The 15,640-nt window shown below is 49.5% G+C and overlaps 2 protein-coding genes across 2 annotated transcripts in view; one reads left to right on the top strand and one right to left on the bottom strand.

Moving 5' to 3' along the window:
* Positions 1 to 15,640, top strand: part of RBP4 (retinol binding protein 4) — a 534,850-nt gene that overhangs the window by 237,177 nt on the left and 282,033 nt on the right. The window lies entirely within an intron of this gene.
* SLC35G1 (solute carrier family 35 member G1) overlaps positions 791 to 15,640 on the bottom strand; it is a 33,917-nt gene continuing 19,067 nt past the window's right edge. The window contains 3 exon segments of the mRNA XM_075612800.1: positions 791 to 8,079; positions 8,081 to 8,678; positions 15,314 to 15,491. Coding sequence (XP_075468915.1) covers positions 7,921 to 8,079; positions 8,081 to 8,678; positions 15,314 to 15,491 — 935 coding nt within the window. The 3' untranslated portion in view covers positions 791 to 7,920.

Here is a 15,640-nt window from a genome sequence, read left to right as displayed (position 1 = left end):
GCGCGGGCCGCACATGCGTGACATTTGTCCTGGGAAAAATATGGTCACCCCACAGAGGCCTGGAACTTGGAAGTTCCACGTACTCCTGGCAGGGATAGCTCCCATACTGCGAGACTTTTTTAAGATGCTTTATATTTTTATAAACTTTTACTGCACTTTGCTGTGTTGCCACTCTACATCTTTTTACCTAGTTTTGTATCTTATTTTTGGTTTTGCCGCTCGCCTTTTGCACACTGGCAGCCGTAAAATAATTTCATGCTTTAATTCCATAAAGGAAAAAAAAATGACTGGGGCAAGTACCACCTATTTTGGTTTAATTTTTGTTGTGTCAATCTGTATTCACATTGTCTTTAGGCACACCTTAATTAGTAGTAGCGCCAGTGGCGTAGCTAGGCATGCGTGGGCCCCCGGGCAAAATTTTTCTATTGCGTTGGCAGTGCATGTGCGATCGGCACATGCCAGCTGCTCGTGCGCATGCGTAACTGACAAGCTCGTCGCGCATGAGCTTCCAGCAAAAGCCGATCGCGCATGCGCAGTTGGCAAGTACCGATCGGCAAGTGCTCTTCGCGAATGCGCAGTTGGCAAGTGCCGGGATAAATTTGGATTTGTCAACCTAGAGAGCGGGCCCCCAAGAGCCCGGGCTGTACCTACGCCCCTGAGTAGAGTTGTACACTCAATTCTTCTCGTGCTTTCATTTCAGTCTTTTTGTGAACTGCAAGTCTGGATTGTCACTGAGATCCCCATACGTTGTGTTTGATTACAACAAAAACACCAAAGTCAAATGGACGTTTTTCTAGTTTATTAAGCGTATTGTATTAACACAGAACAGTAAGAAAATATAAATCCTATCATACGAAGGAAAAATAGGAATTTGTTTTACAGCATAAATAGCATACAGATTTTCTTCTACAAAACAGGTTAGACGAATATTACAAATAAGAGCCAAGTGTTCAATAAACCTATTCTTTAAATAATTGCAAAAAATAAATAGTTATCTGCTTTAAATGCAATGTGCAATAGCACAGGGAGGCTCAACTCCAGTCCTCAATATCCCCCCAAAATGTCAGCTTATCAGGATATCCCTGCTTCAGCACAAGTGGCTCAATCAGAGGCTCAGTCTTTGAACCACCTGTGTTGGAGCTGGGATATCCTGACAACCTTAGCTGTTGGGGGTGGGGGGCTTGAGGACTGGAGTTGAGCCCCCCTGTGCTATAGAACAGAAACATGCTTGGATCATGACCATAGAAATATAGACATAGTTGAACAGGTTTGTTAAAAAATAGAAGTCATGATTATTGCTCTCACAGAGAGAAAAATCGGCTGTTTCCTAGTAAGGAGCTATAAAAAGACAAAAAGGTCAGTAAGAGTAGCAGGCCATCATGACACCCATTATAAGCAAAGACCATTTCTGGTACCATTTTCTGCCATTGAATCTAACCAGCAGGATGTAGACAGTCATGGAGTGACCCAACCCCCTCAACAAAAGCCACTTCCTTCCACCTGTGATAATGCTGTCAGAAGGCCTATAACTCCAGAGGAAAACATATACTGTATATGTATATTTGATAAGACAAATTAGAAAGTTGGCTAATCCTCTTATATTAACCCTCTAAGTGCCGGAAGACAACTCAACCACTTGATTACTTTGGCGTAGCAATCCTGTGGTGGAGTGCACGAACTGAAGTGGAGGACGCTCCAATTTCATCCCGACCGCGTTTGGCGACCACAAACTCTCCCATGAATACCAGCAATCCATGCATGAACTACTCTGTAAGGCAGTGTTTATCACACGTCTCCTTGTGGCTCACGGCCACACCAGGTTTTGGGAATAACCAATGCACTTGCATCCAGGTGAATGCACTTTCTTTTGTGCATACTAATAGAATGTTAGGTGGTTGTCTCAGAAACCTGGTGTGGCCGCGGGTCATTGGGGTGAGGTTTGGAAAACACTGCTGTAAGGCCTCTAGAGTGCCGGCCCTTATGATGTGCAGAGTACGTCAGGGGGCACTCACAGGGTTAATCACCGGTATTGATTAGTGAATCTAGCTATCATCTCACTGGGCCTTCTGTAGATCAATGGTTTGTGAGATGTTACAAGAGATTGCCATGGCAATATAAACACTGCAGGACTCTGCCTTCTTTTAGAGGATACCTATACTCTTTTAGTGCATTGAACATGTCAAACGTATAATACTCATTCATAATACCACATTTTAAACAAGTGATTTGTAGGAGATTAAAGAAGCAATCCTGCCTGATTTACTTTCTACAGGATCCAAATGGGGGGGTCCACTAGACCAGGGGAGCTCAAGTCCAGTCCTCAAGACCCCCCCCTCAACAGGTCATGTGTCAAAGATATCCCTGCTTCAGCACAGGTGGCTCAATCAGTGGCTCAGTCAAAAACTTAGCCACTGATTGAATCACCTGTGCTGCAGCAGGGATATCCTTGACAACTGACCTGTTGGGGGAAGGGGGGGGGGGGGGGCTTGAGGACTGGACTTGAGCACTTCAACTGCTCTACTTTTTGCCCGGAACACCTTCTGGTTTCCCAGACACCGTAATTTCTGGTGTTCTTCCTAGATATTTAAATGGCCTTTCAATAGGAAGTCACAATGGGGGATCTTGCAGCTCTCTACTGGCCTCAGTGTTGCCACCTTCTACTGAAGGCCAACCCGCAGAAACAAATAAATCCCTTACTTGTGGTGGTGCGGCGGCGTCTCACGGCTTCCTGCTGCAATTTCACCCGCCAACTGCAGTGAAGATGGCTGCACGGCGTCAAATGACGCCGCATTGCCATGGTAACCGGATTCTACGCGACGTTACACTGCGCCGCTTTGCCATGGCAACGTGACGCTGCGTAACGTCATGACGTCACGTAGCGTCCGGTTACCATGGCAACGCGGCATATTCCCTGCAGTTGGCGGTGGAAATTGCAGGAGAATGCCGGTGACACCGCCGCACCACACCGCCACCCGCCCCACCCAGAGATTGACTATGGCAACCCGTAGCTCGGAGGTAAGTGCCCGAAACCCGGAGTCTCCGGGTCAAACCCGGAGAGGTGGCAACCCTGACTGGCCTGCTTGACCTGTAAGATTTGGCAGCCATATTAACCACGGGTAATTAGTAGTATCTCAGGACACAAGGGTTTGCCAGAGATAAAAATAATGCACTTTTACTCCAGGGGACCCCCCGGTACAAATCCTGGGGAGAAAAATGTTATGATCAGCATTATAAAACAATACCAGAGAACATTTATATACTCAGCAAAACATCTTTGACTTTACTTGATTTTCTTGCTGACTTTTTCCATCAAAGGTGCCTGTTTTTGGCTAATGCAGAGGCCTACGCCACTATTTAATATGTGTATGATTGGGGCCCAAAGCTTCCCCGACAAGGAAATAAAAAATACTGTAGCTTCCCAGCATATCAGATAGAGATAACAAGAGGGCCGGGTTTCTGGTTAACTGTCAGATCAACATGTTTCCAACTCTTTGTATTTTTATACGGATGCCCCATTCAGGAGATATAATGGTTGGTAATATTAAGCAGAGCCCCCTCCAGAGCTCAGTGCTGCCTGTGTTTCACGATGGTAGCCCAGAAGCTACAGTAGCTAAAATCATGGTTTTTAATACTGAAGAAGCATGTTTTGAAGAGCAGAACGTGCTCAGGGGACAAGATATTAACATTATGGCCAAGATTCACAAAAAGATGCCAGGCCTTAGCACGTCTCAGCTCCTGTTCATATGATTGGGAGCCGAGACGTGCCAAAGCTTGGTAACCTTTTTGTGGACCTGGGCCTGTATGAGAAACTCATATACAGTAGGCTTCTATACCACCTGTGGTACTTCTAGACCATTCACACGTCTCAGACAGGTTTGCTACCCTGTCTTTCCCCATTATCTCTTAGCAAGCACTGCAGCCAGGGATTCTGGGTAATGACATGCAAATGAGCACACTGTGTGTCACCTTTTGCTTCATGTCTATTTTAACATGGACCCATACAAGCTTATACCTGCCGTATTACACAGCTTTTTCACCACAGCCTAAGTGCAGTTAAAGAAGTGCAAAGCCAGTAACCTACTCACAGACAGCTACTACGACCGATTGTATGTTAGAAATATTCATACAATGTTTATGTTCTAAAAAAATAGAAAGAAAGACAGTCTTTCTAAAGTTAAATAGATTAAAAATAAAAACTGCGTGTAAATTAAAAAAAAAAAAGTACTTTACATGACATGTAAATCCCACTGATTCATGTTCGCTCTGATTTGTTGATAACAAGACGATTTGTGTATGATGCAAAATAATGTACCATTAAATTGCTTTCACTAGTCATTTCACAATTCTGCACTTTTTGCCTCCCAGAAATACAAACTAAACTGTAAAAATACTTGTGCGCAGACTTTTACTCTGAGAATATTTTCGTAGGATGGAGTAGATAGAAAATTGGACGAGTAAACGATTTCACAGTCTTGGATGTTTGGGCTTTTCCAGCAAATAAGCAGTGCCTGAAAATGTGTCAACTCCATTAGCTCTCTACACTACATGCTGCAGGTCCCTCCAGCACGGGGTAAGGCTTTTTGAGCAGGTTGTCCTCTTGTCACCATCACAATAATATATAATATCCAATTATAACATATAATTAAGACCTGAGCTTAAAAAGTACAGTACAATCGAAGTGTACTGATATGAAAATACTGATTTATGCTCTGTAAAATGTTTCCTGAACTGAGATCATTCATTAGCATAAGACAAGCCAAGTTCCTAAATATACAGAGAACATGGGCGTTCGAATAGCATGAGACCGGCCATGACAGAGGCGGAGACGTTGAGGAATAACAAGCCAGCAGAAATGATGACCTATCAAGAGATCTCTTTGGCTACAGGTGAACACTGCCGAGTTCTACTACAGATGGCCGTTAGATAAAGATCACCATGTTGGTTCTCAGTAATTCAAAAGCTTTTAAATCTAATTTAACATTATATCCCATAAATAGGATCCAATTTCAGTCATTTTAATCTATCACAGGTTTTATCGCAAGAAAGGAAATTGAGCCTGTAAGTGGGACCAATAGTTTCAAAAATAGTTTTCTCATTTAATTATCTCTAGTATTGGACGCTTGTGCAATTAATACTTTACATTTTTTACCCAGTATAAGATATTCCTGTTCTTTCATCAAGACCCCTAAAAGTACCTGCTTTAGAGGAAATTTGCTTCGTCAGCCGGCTTAAGATAAGGAACATTGAGGACTACTTGTGCTTTTTAGCGTACGGATATTATCCAATAGCTTTCTACAATGCAAATCTAAAACTACTGCTTTATAACAAACCAATCAAATCATTCACACTCATAATATTATAACATCCGCCGCATCAAATCTGACAATTATTACGCAGTGCCATTTAAGAAAACCTTTTTGATAGTAATGTAAAAAATGTAATTTAAAGGAGACTCAAGAATACGAGCGTTGTAAAATTAAAATAACACCTGGAAGTAAGGAACGGCTATTTTGACAGTCTCCCAAAGAAAGTGTCATTATTATTTTTGTACTGGCAAAAAACTAAGAGCAAAGCCTGAAATCTTTTTAAAATCTCTTTAACCAGTTGATTGACAGAATGTATAGTGGGACAAAGTGCCACAGATATTGTGCATCAGTCATGTGATCACTGTTACAGTCCTCACATGACACTCTCTCCCATGGGTCCTCAATAGAATGGGAAATACTCCTTGTTTGCTCCGCTGGCAGCTATGGCTCTGGGGTACTGCAGGAAATGATGTACCACTCTGGCGACCGCACAAGGGCCCTGAGGGGTAGACTAGACTCTTATGCCATATTTATAACTGCACAAGGAGACCATTGGGTTAAACTTCAGAATATTTTTTTAGTTTATTACGGTTTACATTGGTAATAAGACTATGAGCTGGTCCAGTTATGATTGTGCAAAGGTATACAGCTCTCAAAAGCTGTGAGTCCCAATACAAACGTTATTACGAACTATTGAAGCGCTCATTTATGTTGGTAAAGACGTTCAAAAGAAATCAGGGCCCAGATCCACAGACGTCTGTTACTGACAGCTTCTGAGTGTTAGCATGTATCTTCAAAGCTCGCTAATGCAGCGTTAAGAGCTGTTATCTGCCGGAAACAGCTCTGCGTTAACTATAACGGCCCTTAGTGCTAATGACATGCATAAGAGGTGTTCCTTCAAACAACGCCAGTCCACAGAGCTCCGTTATATTAACTTAGGGATTTAACGAAACCTTACTTAGGTCATACCTAAAGGTGACACTCATCCTCGCCAGACACCCCTCTGGAGGGGAGAAGGCCAGGTCCCCGCTGGCTACTGCAGCACCCGCTGTGGCGGACGCTGCAGGGACAAGAGCCGCCCCTCAATGGGGCTGGGCCTGCTGCGAGGAGGGCTCGCCGCGCGGTGAGTCTTTCCAGTCCTCAAGAAAACTATGAAGGAAACTAGTGACGGAGCGCTAGGCCACGCCCCCGGCGGCTCAGCCAATGGGGGCGAACCTGCCGGGTGACGTCACGGCCGCGCCCCGTCACTCTCCCCCTAGCTCTCTGCAGACCGGGGAATTGGGCTGCACGCGCCGCCAGCCTCACAGGCGTGCCGCGTGCGTGCAACGCAGGCACTAAGGCCGTAGCCTAACGCCCCCTTTAGGTAAGACAAACTTAACGTGAGTCATGCTATTTGAAGCCAGCGCGAGGCAGTGCTAACTTAACATGGGGTTACGCCTAAGCGAATGAGCTATACAACAGCTGTTGTTTTTGCGTATAATTACCTCTGTGGATGTGCATTAACCAACGGGAAAATAACGTCCGTTAACGATTCTGCTAACGTCTCGTTGTTAGCACTGAGTTATCGGACCTCTGTGGATCTGGGCCCAAGTAGGAAAAACATTGACAAGAAAAAGGAAGGTTTCAATGGAACATGCTTGATGAGTACAGCACGTTACGTATGATGGGATTCTGATCTATCAAGTTCCCACATTCAGTCTCAAGGCCAATAAGATAAAGACCACAAAAACCTGCTAGTAAAACCACAATCTGCTCTTTTTATATATCAATATAATGCGACTGACTTTAAGTACTTTAAAATAACTTACAGCTACTCATTATTACAGAAACCCTTGGTAACAAATAACGCACTAAGATGTTTTTGGTGTAAAAGCAAATAGATTTTCATTTTGTAATCAATGTTCTGTGCTGAATTTAGGGAAGTGAAAAAAGAGGAAGATTTCCCAGTATAATGGGACATTTCATATGCCAGCTTAAACGTGGCAATATTTCTTCCATATGGCAAAACAAAGTGAAATACTTAATATATCCCTCACCGTTGATGTAAAACAGTATTACAGTATGCAAACGTTTCCATCGTGTAACGGGAAAATAACGACTTATTTCTTACTACTGCCGGCTGTTACTACCTCTTCTGGTTTCATGTTCAACCTTTGCTCGTGCTACAACCTCGAACAACAAAGAGAAAAACATGAACCAACGTCTTGTCTATGAAACATGGCCTACAGTATCATTCGGACTCCCAAATGTTCCCTGTTTCAGCACTGTAAGAACATTCCATGGGGCGCAGCAGTCGGCCAATTAATGCCCTGTATTTCCCATCACACGCACACCTATAAAGCAAACAATGAATCACAGTGATTTCTGTTTTGAAGTGTATAAAAGCCAGAGGTTCTCACCCCCAATAGGTCAGGTTTTTAGTATATCCAGCTTCAGCACAGGTGGCGCAATCAGTGGTCCCTGAAGCAGGGATATCCTGAAACCTGTCCTGTTGGGGGGGGTCTTGAGGACTGCAGTTGAGAATCGCTGGTATAAGGCTTTCCACTGATATGCATCGCAAGGTGTCTTTGCCATTCCATTCACTTTAACTGGATTTATTTGCTTGCTTGTGCCGCTACAGTGCGTTTTGCTTGTTTTTTTGGGCGCTCACATACCACTTGCGAATAGCAGTGCCTGCTGTACTGGCAACAACACACAGAGCCCCTCCTACTGTCCACCATGTCGGAGTATGGCTGAGAAACAGAGCCTGAAATATGAAAGCAAAAACCACATCCCATTGTTCTCATGATAGACACGGGCCCGGCTTTCTCAATCTGCAAAGCTTTCACGAGAAAAGCCTGCCCTGCCAAGCCAAAGAAACCTATGAATATTAAAAGCCACCGATCTAATCCACAAGGGGGCAAACTCCATTCACCCAGTGCAAAGAGGGCGATTACACACTCAATGAGACCAACGATTGCGTAATACCAAATGGACAACAAGTAATGTACAGACTTTCCCATCTTTCTTAGGATGACCATAGTCAATGCTGCACCTACTGCACACCCCACAGCCGCTATTGTGCCCTTCATGTGGTTTGTGTAGTCTTCAATGCCTTCGTTGTGTGACCCAAACAAAAATGTCGGCCTTGCTATGAGAACGACTCCTGTTATAGTAAAAAACATAAAGATAATATCCCAAACAGTGCACTTTTCCTTGAGAAATATGCAGGCAAAAATACATGTAAACGCTGGGCTGCTGAAGGTTATCACAGTGGCATCAGCGAGGGGCATGGACTGGACAGCATAGTACATCAAGATCATAGCACTGGAGCCAAAAAATCCTCTGAGGACAAGGAAAATCCTTTGACCTTTGGGTCCCAAAAAACCTGTCCTGCAAAGAGGAGATAACATATTAACATAAGCATTCTGCAAGCATATATGTTATTATAAAATGTATTATTTTAATCAGGAAGTAATACATTGAGAGTTACCTTTCGTTTTCAAGTATGTCCTGGGCATAGAGTCACGATGACAAACACATGGTTACAAATACATAGTTATATTAAGTTAAAAGGGTTATACATTATATACAAGACATTGCATCTTATACTATATTAGTGAAAGCACTGTATGTTTGCCTGCCTGGATGTCCGGTGTCCCTAGCGGCAATCTCATTGGTCCCTTGGGCCGCCCGCCCCCGCACACCTCTCATTGGGCTCACACACTCACACCACCCCCTTGGCCCGCCCCCCACACCTCTCATTGGCCTGAGGCGGAGTGACGGGCCAAAGGACACACACACACACACACACACACACACACACACACACACACACACACACACACACACACACACACACACACACACACACACACACACACACACACACACACACACACACACACATATATCACTAAACACACACAACCCCCCCACACACACGGTGTTACATACATTAGCGGGGCTCACAGTGTTAGCAGCACATCTCCCGCTCTCTTCCCCACCGGTCCCGGAGGCTCCGCCTCTTCCTCCGCCTCTCCCTGTTTCCCGCGCTTTCACCCCCCCCCCCCCTCCACGTGGGAGCTGCCGGACGGGTGAGTGAGCTGCGGGACGGGTGAGGGAGCTGCCGGACGGGTGAGGGAGCTGCCGGACGGGTGAGTGAGCGGTCTTCACGTCCCCTCACCCCCCTTCACCTCCCCCCACTCACTTCCCCTCCACCCCCCCGGCGCTGCTACACTCAGCGGGGGAGCGGAGTGATCACCTCCCCTCACTCACTTCCCCTCCACCCCCCCCCCCCCCGGCGCCGCTACACTCAGCGGGGGAGCGGAGTGATCACCTCCCCTCACTCACTTCCCCTCCACCCCCCCCCCCCGGCGCTGCTACAGTCAGCGGGGGAGCGGAGTGATCACCTCCCCTCACTCACTTCCCCTCCACCCCCCCCAGCGCCTCTACACTCAGCGGGGGAGCGGAGTGATCACCTCCCCTCACTCACTTCCCCTCACTCACTTCCCCTCCACCCCCCCCCCGGCGCCGCTACACTCAGCGGGGGAGCGGAGTGATCACCTCCCCTCACTCACTTCCCCTCACTCACTTCCCCTCCACCCCCCCCGGCGCCGCTACACTCAGCGGGGGAGCGGCCACAACACGCTGCCTCCCGCCTCAGATCCACGTGGGAGCTGCCGGACGGGTGAGTGAGCGGCCTTCACCTCCCCTCACCCACCCCTCACTACACTTCCCCTCCCTTCCACATCCCCTCCACCCCCCCTCCACCTCCCCTCCACCCCCCCTCACCCACCTCCCCTCACTACACTTCCCCTCCACCTCCCCTCCACTTCACCCCCCCTTCACCTCCCCTCCACCCCCCGCTTCACCTCCCCTCCACCCCCCCCCCTTCACCTCCCCTCCACCCCCCCCTTCACCTCCCTTCCACCCCCCCCCTTCACCTCCCCTCCACCCCACCTCCACCCCCCTTCACTCCCCCTTACAACCTCCCACCACCTCCCCCCCTTCCCACCACCTCCCCCCTCTTCCCACCACCTCCCCCCCCTTTCCACCGCCCCCCCCCTTCCCACCACCTCCCCCCCCTTCCCACCCCCTTCCCACCACCTCCCTCCCCTTCCCACCACCTCCCCCCCCTTCCCACCTCCCACCCCTTCCCACCACCTCCCCCCCCTTCCCACCACCTCCCACCCTTCCCACCACCTCCCCCCCCTTCCCACCTCCCCCCTCCTCCCCCCCTTCCCACCACCTCCCCCCTCCCCACCACCTCCCCCCTCCCCACCACCTCCCCCCTCCTCCCCCCTTCCCACCACCTCCCCCCTTCCCACCACCTTCCCCCCTTCCCACCACCTCCCCCCTCTTACCACCACTTCCCCTCCTCCATCTCCCCCTTCCCCTCCTCCACCTCCCCCCTCCTCCACCTCCCCCCCTTCCCCTCCTCCACCTCCCCCCTTACCCTCCTCACCTCCCCCCTTACCCTCCTCACCTCCCCCCTTACCCTCCTCACTTCCCCTCCTCCACCTCCCCCTTTCCCCATCCCCCCTCTTCCCCCCCTCCACCCCCTTCCCCCCTCCACCCCTCTTTCCCCCCTCCACCCCTCTTTTCCTCCTCCACCCCTCTTTCCCCCCTTCCCCCCTCTTTCCCCCCCTTTCCCTCCTCCCCCACCTTTCCCCCCTTTTCCCCTCCCCCACCTTTACCCCCTTTCCCCCTTCACCCCTCCCCCCCTTCACCCTTACCTCCCCCCCTTCACCCTTTCCCCCACCTCCCCCCTTCTCCTCCCCCCTTCCCCTCCTCCCCCACCTCCCTCTTCCCCCTTCCTCTCCTCCACCTCCCCCTTCCCTTCCTCCCTTCACCTCCTGTCACCACCCCCCCCTTCGCCTCCTGTCACCCCCCTCCTGTCACCCCCCCCTCCCTTCACCTCCTGTCACCCCCCCCCTCCCTTTACCTCCCGGCAACCCCCTCCACCTCCCGTCACCCCCCCTTCACCTCTCCCCCTTCACCTCCCCTCACCCCCCCCTTCACCTCCCCTCCGCCCCCCCTTCACCTTTCCTCCGCCCCCCCCTTCACCTCCCCTCACCATCCCCCACCACCCCCCCCACCACCCATCCTCACCTCCCCTCCGCCCCCCTTCACCTCCCCTCACCACCCCCCACCACCCCTCCGACCTCACCTCCCCTCCTTCAACGCCTTTCGTCCGCCCTCCCGCACTTCTGCCTTTCACCCGCCCACCGCTCACACCCCTGCGCCACACAGCCGCCGCACGCACTCAACAGACACCCGCCACACTCGACACACACCCGCCGCCTCTCACCCACCCCACACACTCGACACACACCTGCCGCATCCTGCCCCTACGCAACAATATCACTGACCAGCTGTCACCCCGCACTCGCCACACACCCGCCGCCTCACACCCTAGCAGGACCCCGACCCAGCCAGCCAGCACTCACTACCCACGCGCCACCCGTACTGAACACCCACCCGCCGCCTCACACACGCTCACACCCTAGCAGGACACACGCCTCACATTTTCACATCACTTATGTCACCAAAATATACATTGTACTGTGGTGTGGTTACAATAAACCATTTTTATACAACATCGTATTACATTTTCTTCCATCTTTCTTTTCAACATTATTATCCAACCTTTACAACAAACAGTCACCTATTGTTCCACGATTTATAAATAATACGACCTATTACGCATTTACATCCCGGGCAACGCCGGGTCTCTCAGCTAGTATTCCATATAAGGCAGGGCTTTTCAACCTATTCCCTGGAGCACTGATGTTTCGTTAGAGACTTCTAGGTGTTCCCTTCCTCTCTTCGAGACCCAGTCATTTTATGTTACCATGTGTTTCTGGACCCTCTGATACTCAAAGTGTTAACAGTCAATGCAGGCAGCAAACAATTAAATTGTCCCTTAAAAAACTCTTTCATACAGCTGAGAACGTGCACTTCCTAGTTTAGATGATGGCAAGTTGCCTTGGTAGATCTTCAGGCATGTCTATGTATGTCTATAGTTTGTTGGTCATCAAGTAGGTGGAGACCAGTAAACTCAGAGTATGGAACCCAGTTGGCTCGATTGTTTTCTTTAGATTAATGTTTCGATGCTTAGACAAGGTAGGTGACCAGATTTACAAAAGTAAAAAACGGGACATATTAAAAAAATATTTATAAAACAAATGACATCACCAACTGCACCCCCTTCTCCTTTATGTCTCTCTGCCCCTCTCTGTCCCCCCTTCTCTCTCTCACACACACACCATTCTCTCTACCCCCATCCCTCCATTCTCGTTCTCCCCCCCCATCCCTCCATTCTCCCCCCCATCCCTTCTATTCTCGTTCTCCCCCCCCATCCCTCCATTCTCGTTCTCTCCCCCACCCCTCCATTCTCGTTCTCCCCCCCACCCCTCCATTCTCGTTCTCCCCCATCCCTCCATTCTCGTTCCACCCATCCCATTCTGTCTCTCTCTCCCATTCTCTGTCTCTCTCTCCCCCCATTCTCTGTCTCTCTCTTCCCCCCATTCTCTCTCCCCCATTTTCTGTCTCTCTCTCTCCCCCATTCTCTGTGTGTCTCTCTCCCTTCCTTATTATCTCTGTCTCTCCCCATTCTCTGTGTCTCTCTCCCCCATTCTATGTGTCTCTCTCTCTCCCCCATTATCTGTGTCTCTCTCCCCCATTATCTGTGTGTCTCTCTCTCCTCCCATTCTCTGTCTCTCTCTCCCACCCCCATTCTCTGTGACTCTCTCTCTCTCCACCATTCTCTGGGTCTCTCTCCCCCGCATTCTCGGTGTCTCTCTCCCCCATTCTCTCCCCCCCATTCTCTGTTTCCCCCCCCCCATTCTCTGTTTCTCTCTCCCCCACATTCTCTCTCTCTCCCCCGTTATCTGTCTCTCTCTCTCTCTCCCCCATTATCTGTGTATCTCTCTCCCCCATTCTCTGTGTCTCTCTGTCTCTTCCTCATTCTGTCTCTCTCTCTCTCCCCCATTCCGTCTCTCTCCCCCCCATTCCGTCTCTCTCACCCCCAATCCGTCTCTTTCTCCCCCCCATTCTCTGTGTCCCTCCCCATTCTGTGTCTCTCCCCCATTCTCTGTCTCTCCCCCCATTCTCTGTGTCTCTCTCCCCCCCCCCATTCTCTGTCTCTCTCTCCCCCATTCTCTGTCTCTCTCTCCCCCATTCTCTGTGTGTCTCTCTTTCTCTCTCCCCCCTATTATCTGTGTCTCTCCCCCCCCATTCTCTGTGTCTCTCTCTCCCCATTCTCTGTGTCTTTCTCTAACCCCCATTCTGTCTCTCCCTCTCTCCCCAATTCTGTGTGTCTCTCCCCCCCCATTCCCTGTCCCTCTCCCCCCCATTCCCTGTCTCTCTCCCCCCCATTCCGTATCACTCCCCCCCATTCTCTGTGTCTCTCCCCCATTCTGTGTCTCTCTCCCCCATTCTCTGTGTCTCCCCCCCCCCATTCTCTGTGTCTCTCCCCCCCATTCTCTGTGTCTCTCTCCCCCCCATTCTGTGTCTCTCTCCCCCCCATTCTGTGTCTCTCTCCCCCCCAGTGTCTCTCTCCCTCCCCATTCTCTATGTCTCTCTCCCCCTCATTCTCTGTGTCTCTATCTCCCCCATTCTCTGTGTCTCTCTCTCCCCCATTCACTGTCTCACTCTCTCCCCATTCTCTGTGTGTCTCTCTCTCTCCCCCATTCCCTGTGTGTCTCTCTCTCTCCATTCTGTGTCTCTCTCCCCATTCTTTGTCTCTCTCTCTCCCCATTCTTTGTCTCTCTCTCCCCATTCTTTGTCTCTCTCTCCCCATTCTGTCTTTCTCTCTCCCCATGCTGTCTTTCTCTCTCCCCATGATGTATTTCTCTCTCCCCAATGCTGTGTCTCTCTCTCTCTCCACCCAATGCTGTCTCTCTCTCTCTCTCCCCATGCTGTGTCTCTCTCTCTCCCCATGCTGTGTGTCTCTCTCTGGCCCTATGCTGTGTGTCTCTCTCTGGCCCCATGCTGTCTCTCTCTTTCTGTCCCCCCATTATGTCTCTCTGTCTCCCTATACTGTGTGTGTGTCTCTCTCTCCCCATTCTGGACCCTACCTGTCACTGTGGAGCATGGGTGGGGGGGAAAGCCATCTTGGGCCCTGGCAGAAGACACCGGAAGTTCTCATTGATTCTCTTCCGGGTCTTACTGCTGGGGCTCCGCTGAAGCTAACCCCACCCTCTGCAGATAACCACGCCCCCACGCTCTGCAGATAACCCCACCCTCTGCTGCTAACCCCGCCCCAATCCTTTAAAGCTGCAGACCCAGCTTCCGTTCTCCTCTCTACATTCTTGCTCTCTGCTGCCCCCTTGCTCTGATGGTCAAAACCGGGCCAGTCAGAAAAAAACGGGACATTTTAAAGAATGTCGGGCAAGACCTTAAAAAACCGGGACTGTCCCGGCTAAACTGGGACATCTGGTCACCCTAAGACATGTCTTACGGGTAATATTATAAGTGACTTTGTGAATGTTTTGGTAAGAAAGGGAGACTTATACTTTAAACCCGGGGTTCTCAACTCCAGTCCTCAAGATTCCCCAAAAGGTCAGGTTTTCAGGATATCCCTGCTTCAGCACAGGTGGTCAATCAGTGGTTCCGTGAAAGACATGTATTTGTAGCCATGTATCTGTCACCATAACTCTGTGTCCAGGACATACTTGAAAACAAGAGGTAAGGCCGCACTTATAGTCCCGGCTACGGCGCGTGATTTCATCCGTCGCCGTTGTAATAGGGATTTCAGCTTATATTGTAGGAAACAAGAGACGGCAACTGGGGGCGTGGCCGTGAGCGGTTCGCCCTCATTGGCGGAACCGCTCACGTGCTGCTGACGTCACACGGCGGTCGCCGAAAAAATTAATTTCCACTGACTTCCAGTGACTTTGGTTGCCCGCGCTGTGACTATAAGCGCGGCCTGACTCTCAATGTATTTGAGGTAAAACATTTGATAAATACATGTCAGAGAAGCCCCTGATGTTAACACTCTGGATTTGTTTATAACTACTTACTTGTAATAAATTAAACCAGGAAGAACAAATAGCATTTGGAAAACACACCGAATTGCACTGATCTCCACAGAGTGCAGACCTTCAATTTTCTTCACCAGTAATGCGCTTAATGAGAAGAAGAAGGCCGACAGGATGGTGAAGAAGATACCAAGTCCTGGACACTTACATTTCTTCTTACCTGAAACAAAAAAAAATGTACAATTTGTGCTAGTTCCGCAAAATACACTAGTTAGAGTTAATGATATACATGTTTGCAAGTATGGTACGTACCATTAGCCTGCGTAAAAAGCACACACAAACCGGACTTGATTCACCGATACAGTATTA

This window comes from Ascaphus truei, chromosome 8 (genome assembly GCF_040206685.1).
Source record: "Ascaphus truei isolate aAscTru1 chromosome 8, aAscTru1.hap1, whole genome shotgun sequence".
Classification (NCBI taxonomy): Eukaryota; Metazoa; Chordata; class Amphibia; order Anura; family Ascaphidae; genus Ascaphus; species Ascaphus truei.
The sequence above is the reverse complement of the archived record's forward strand: the minus strand, read 5'-3'. Positions and strand labels throughout refer to the sequence as shown.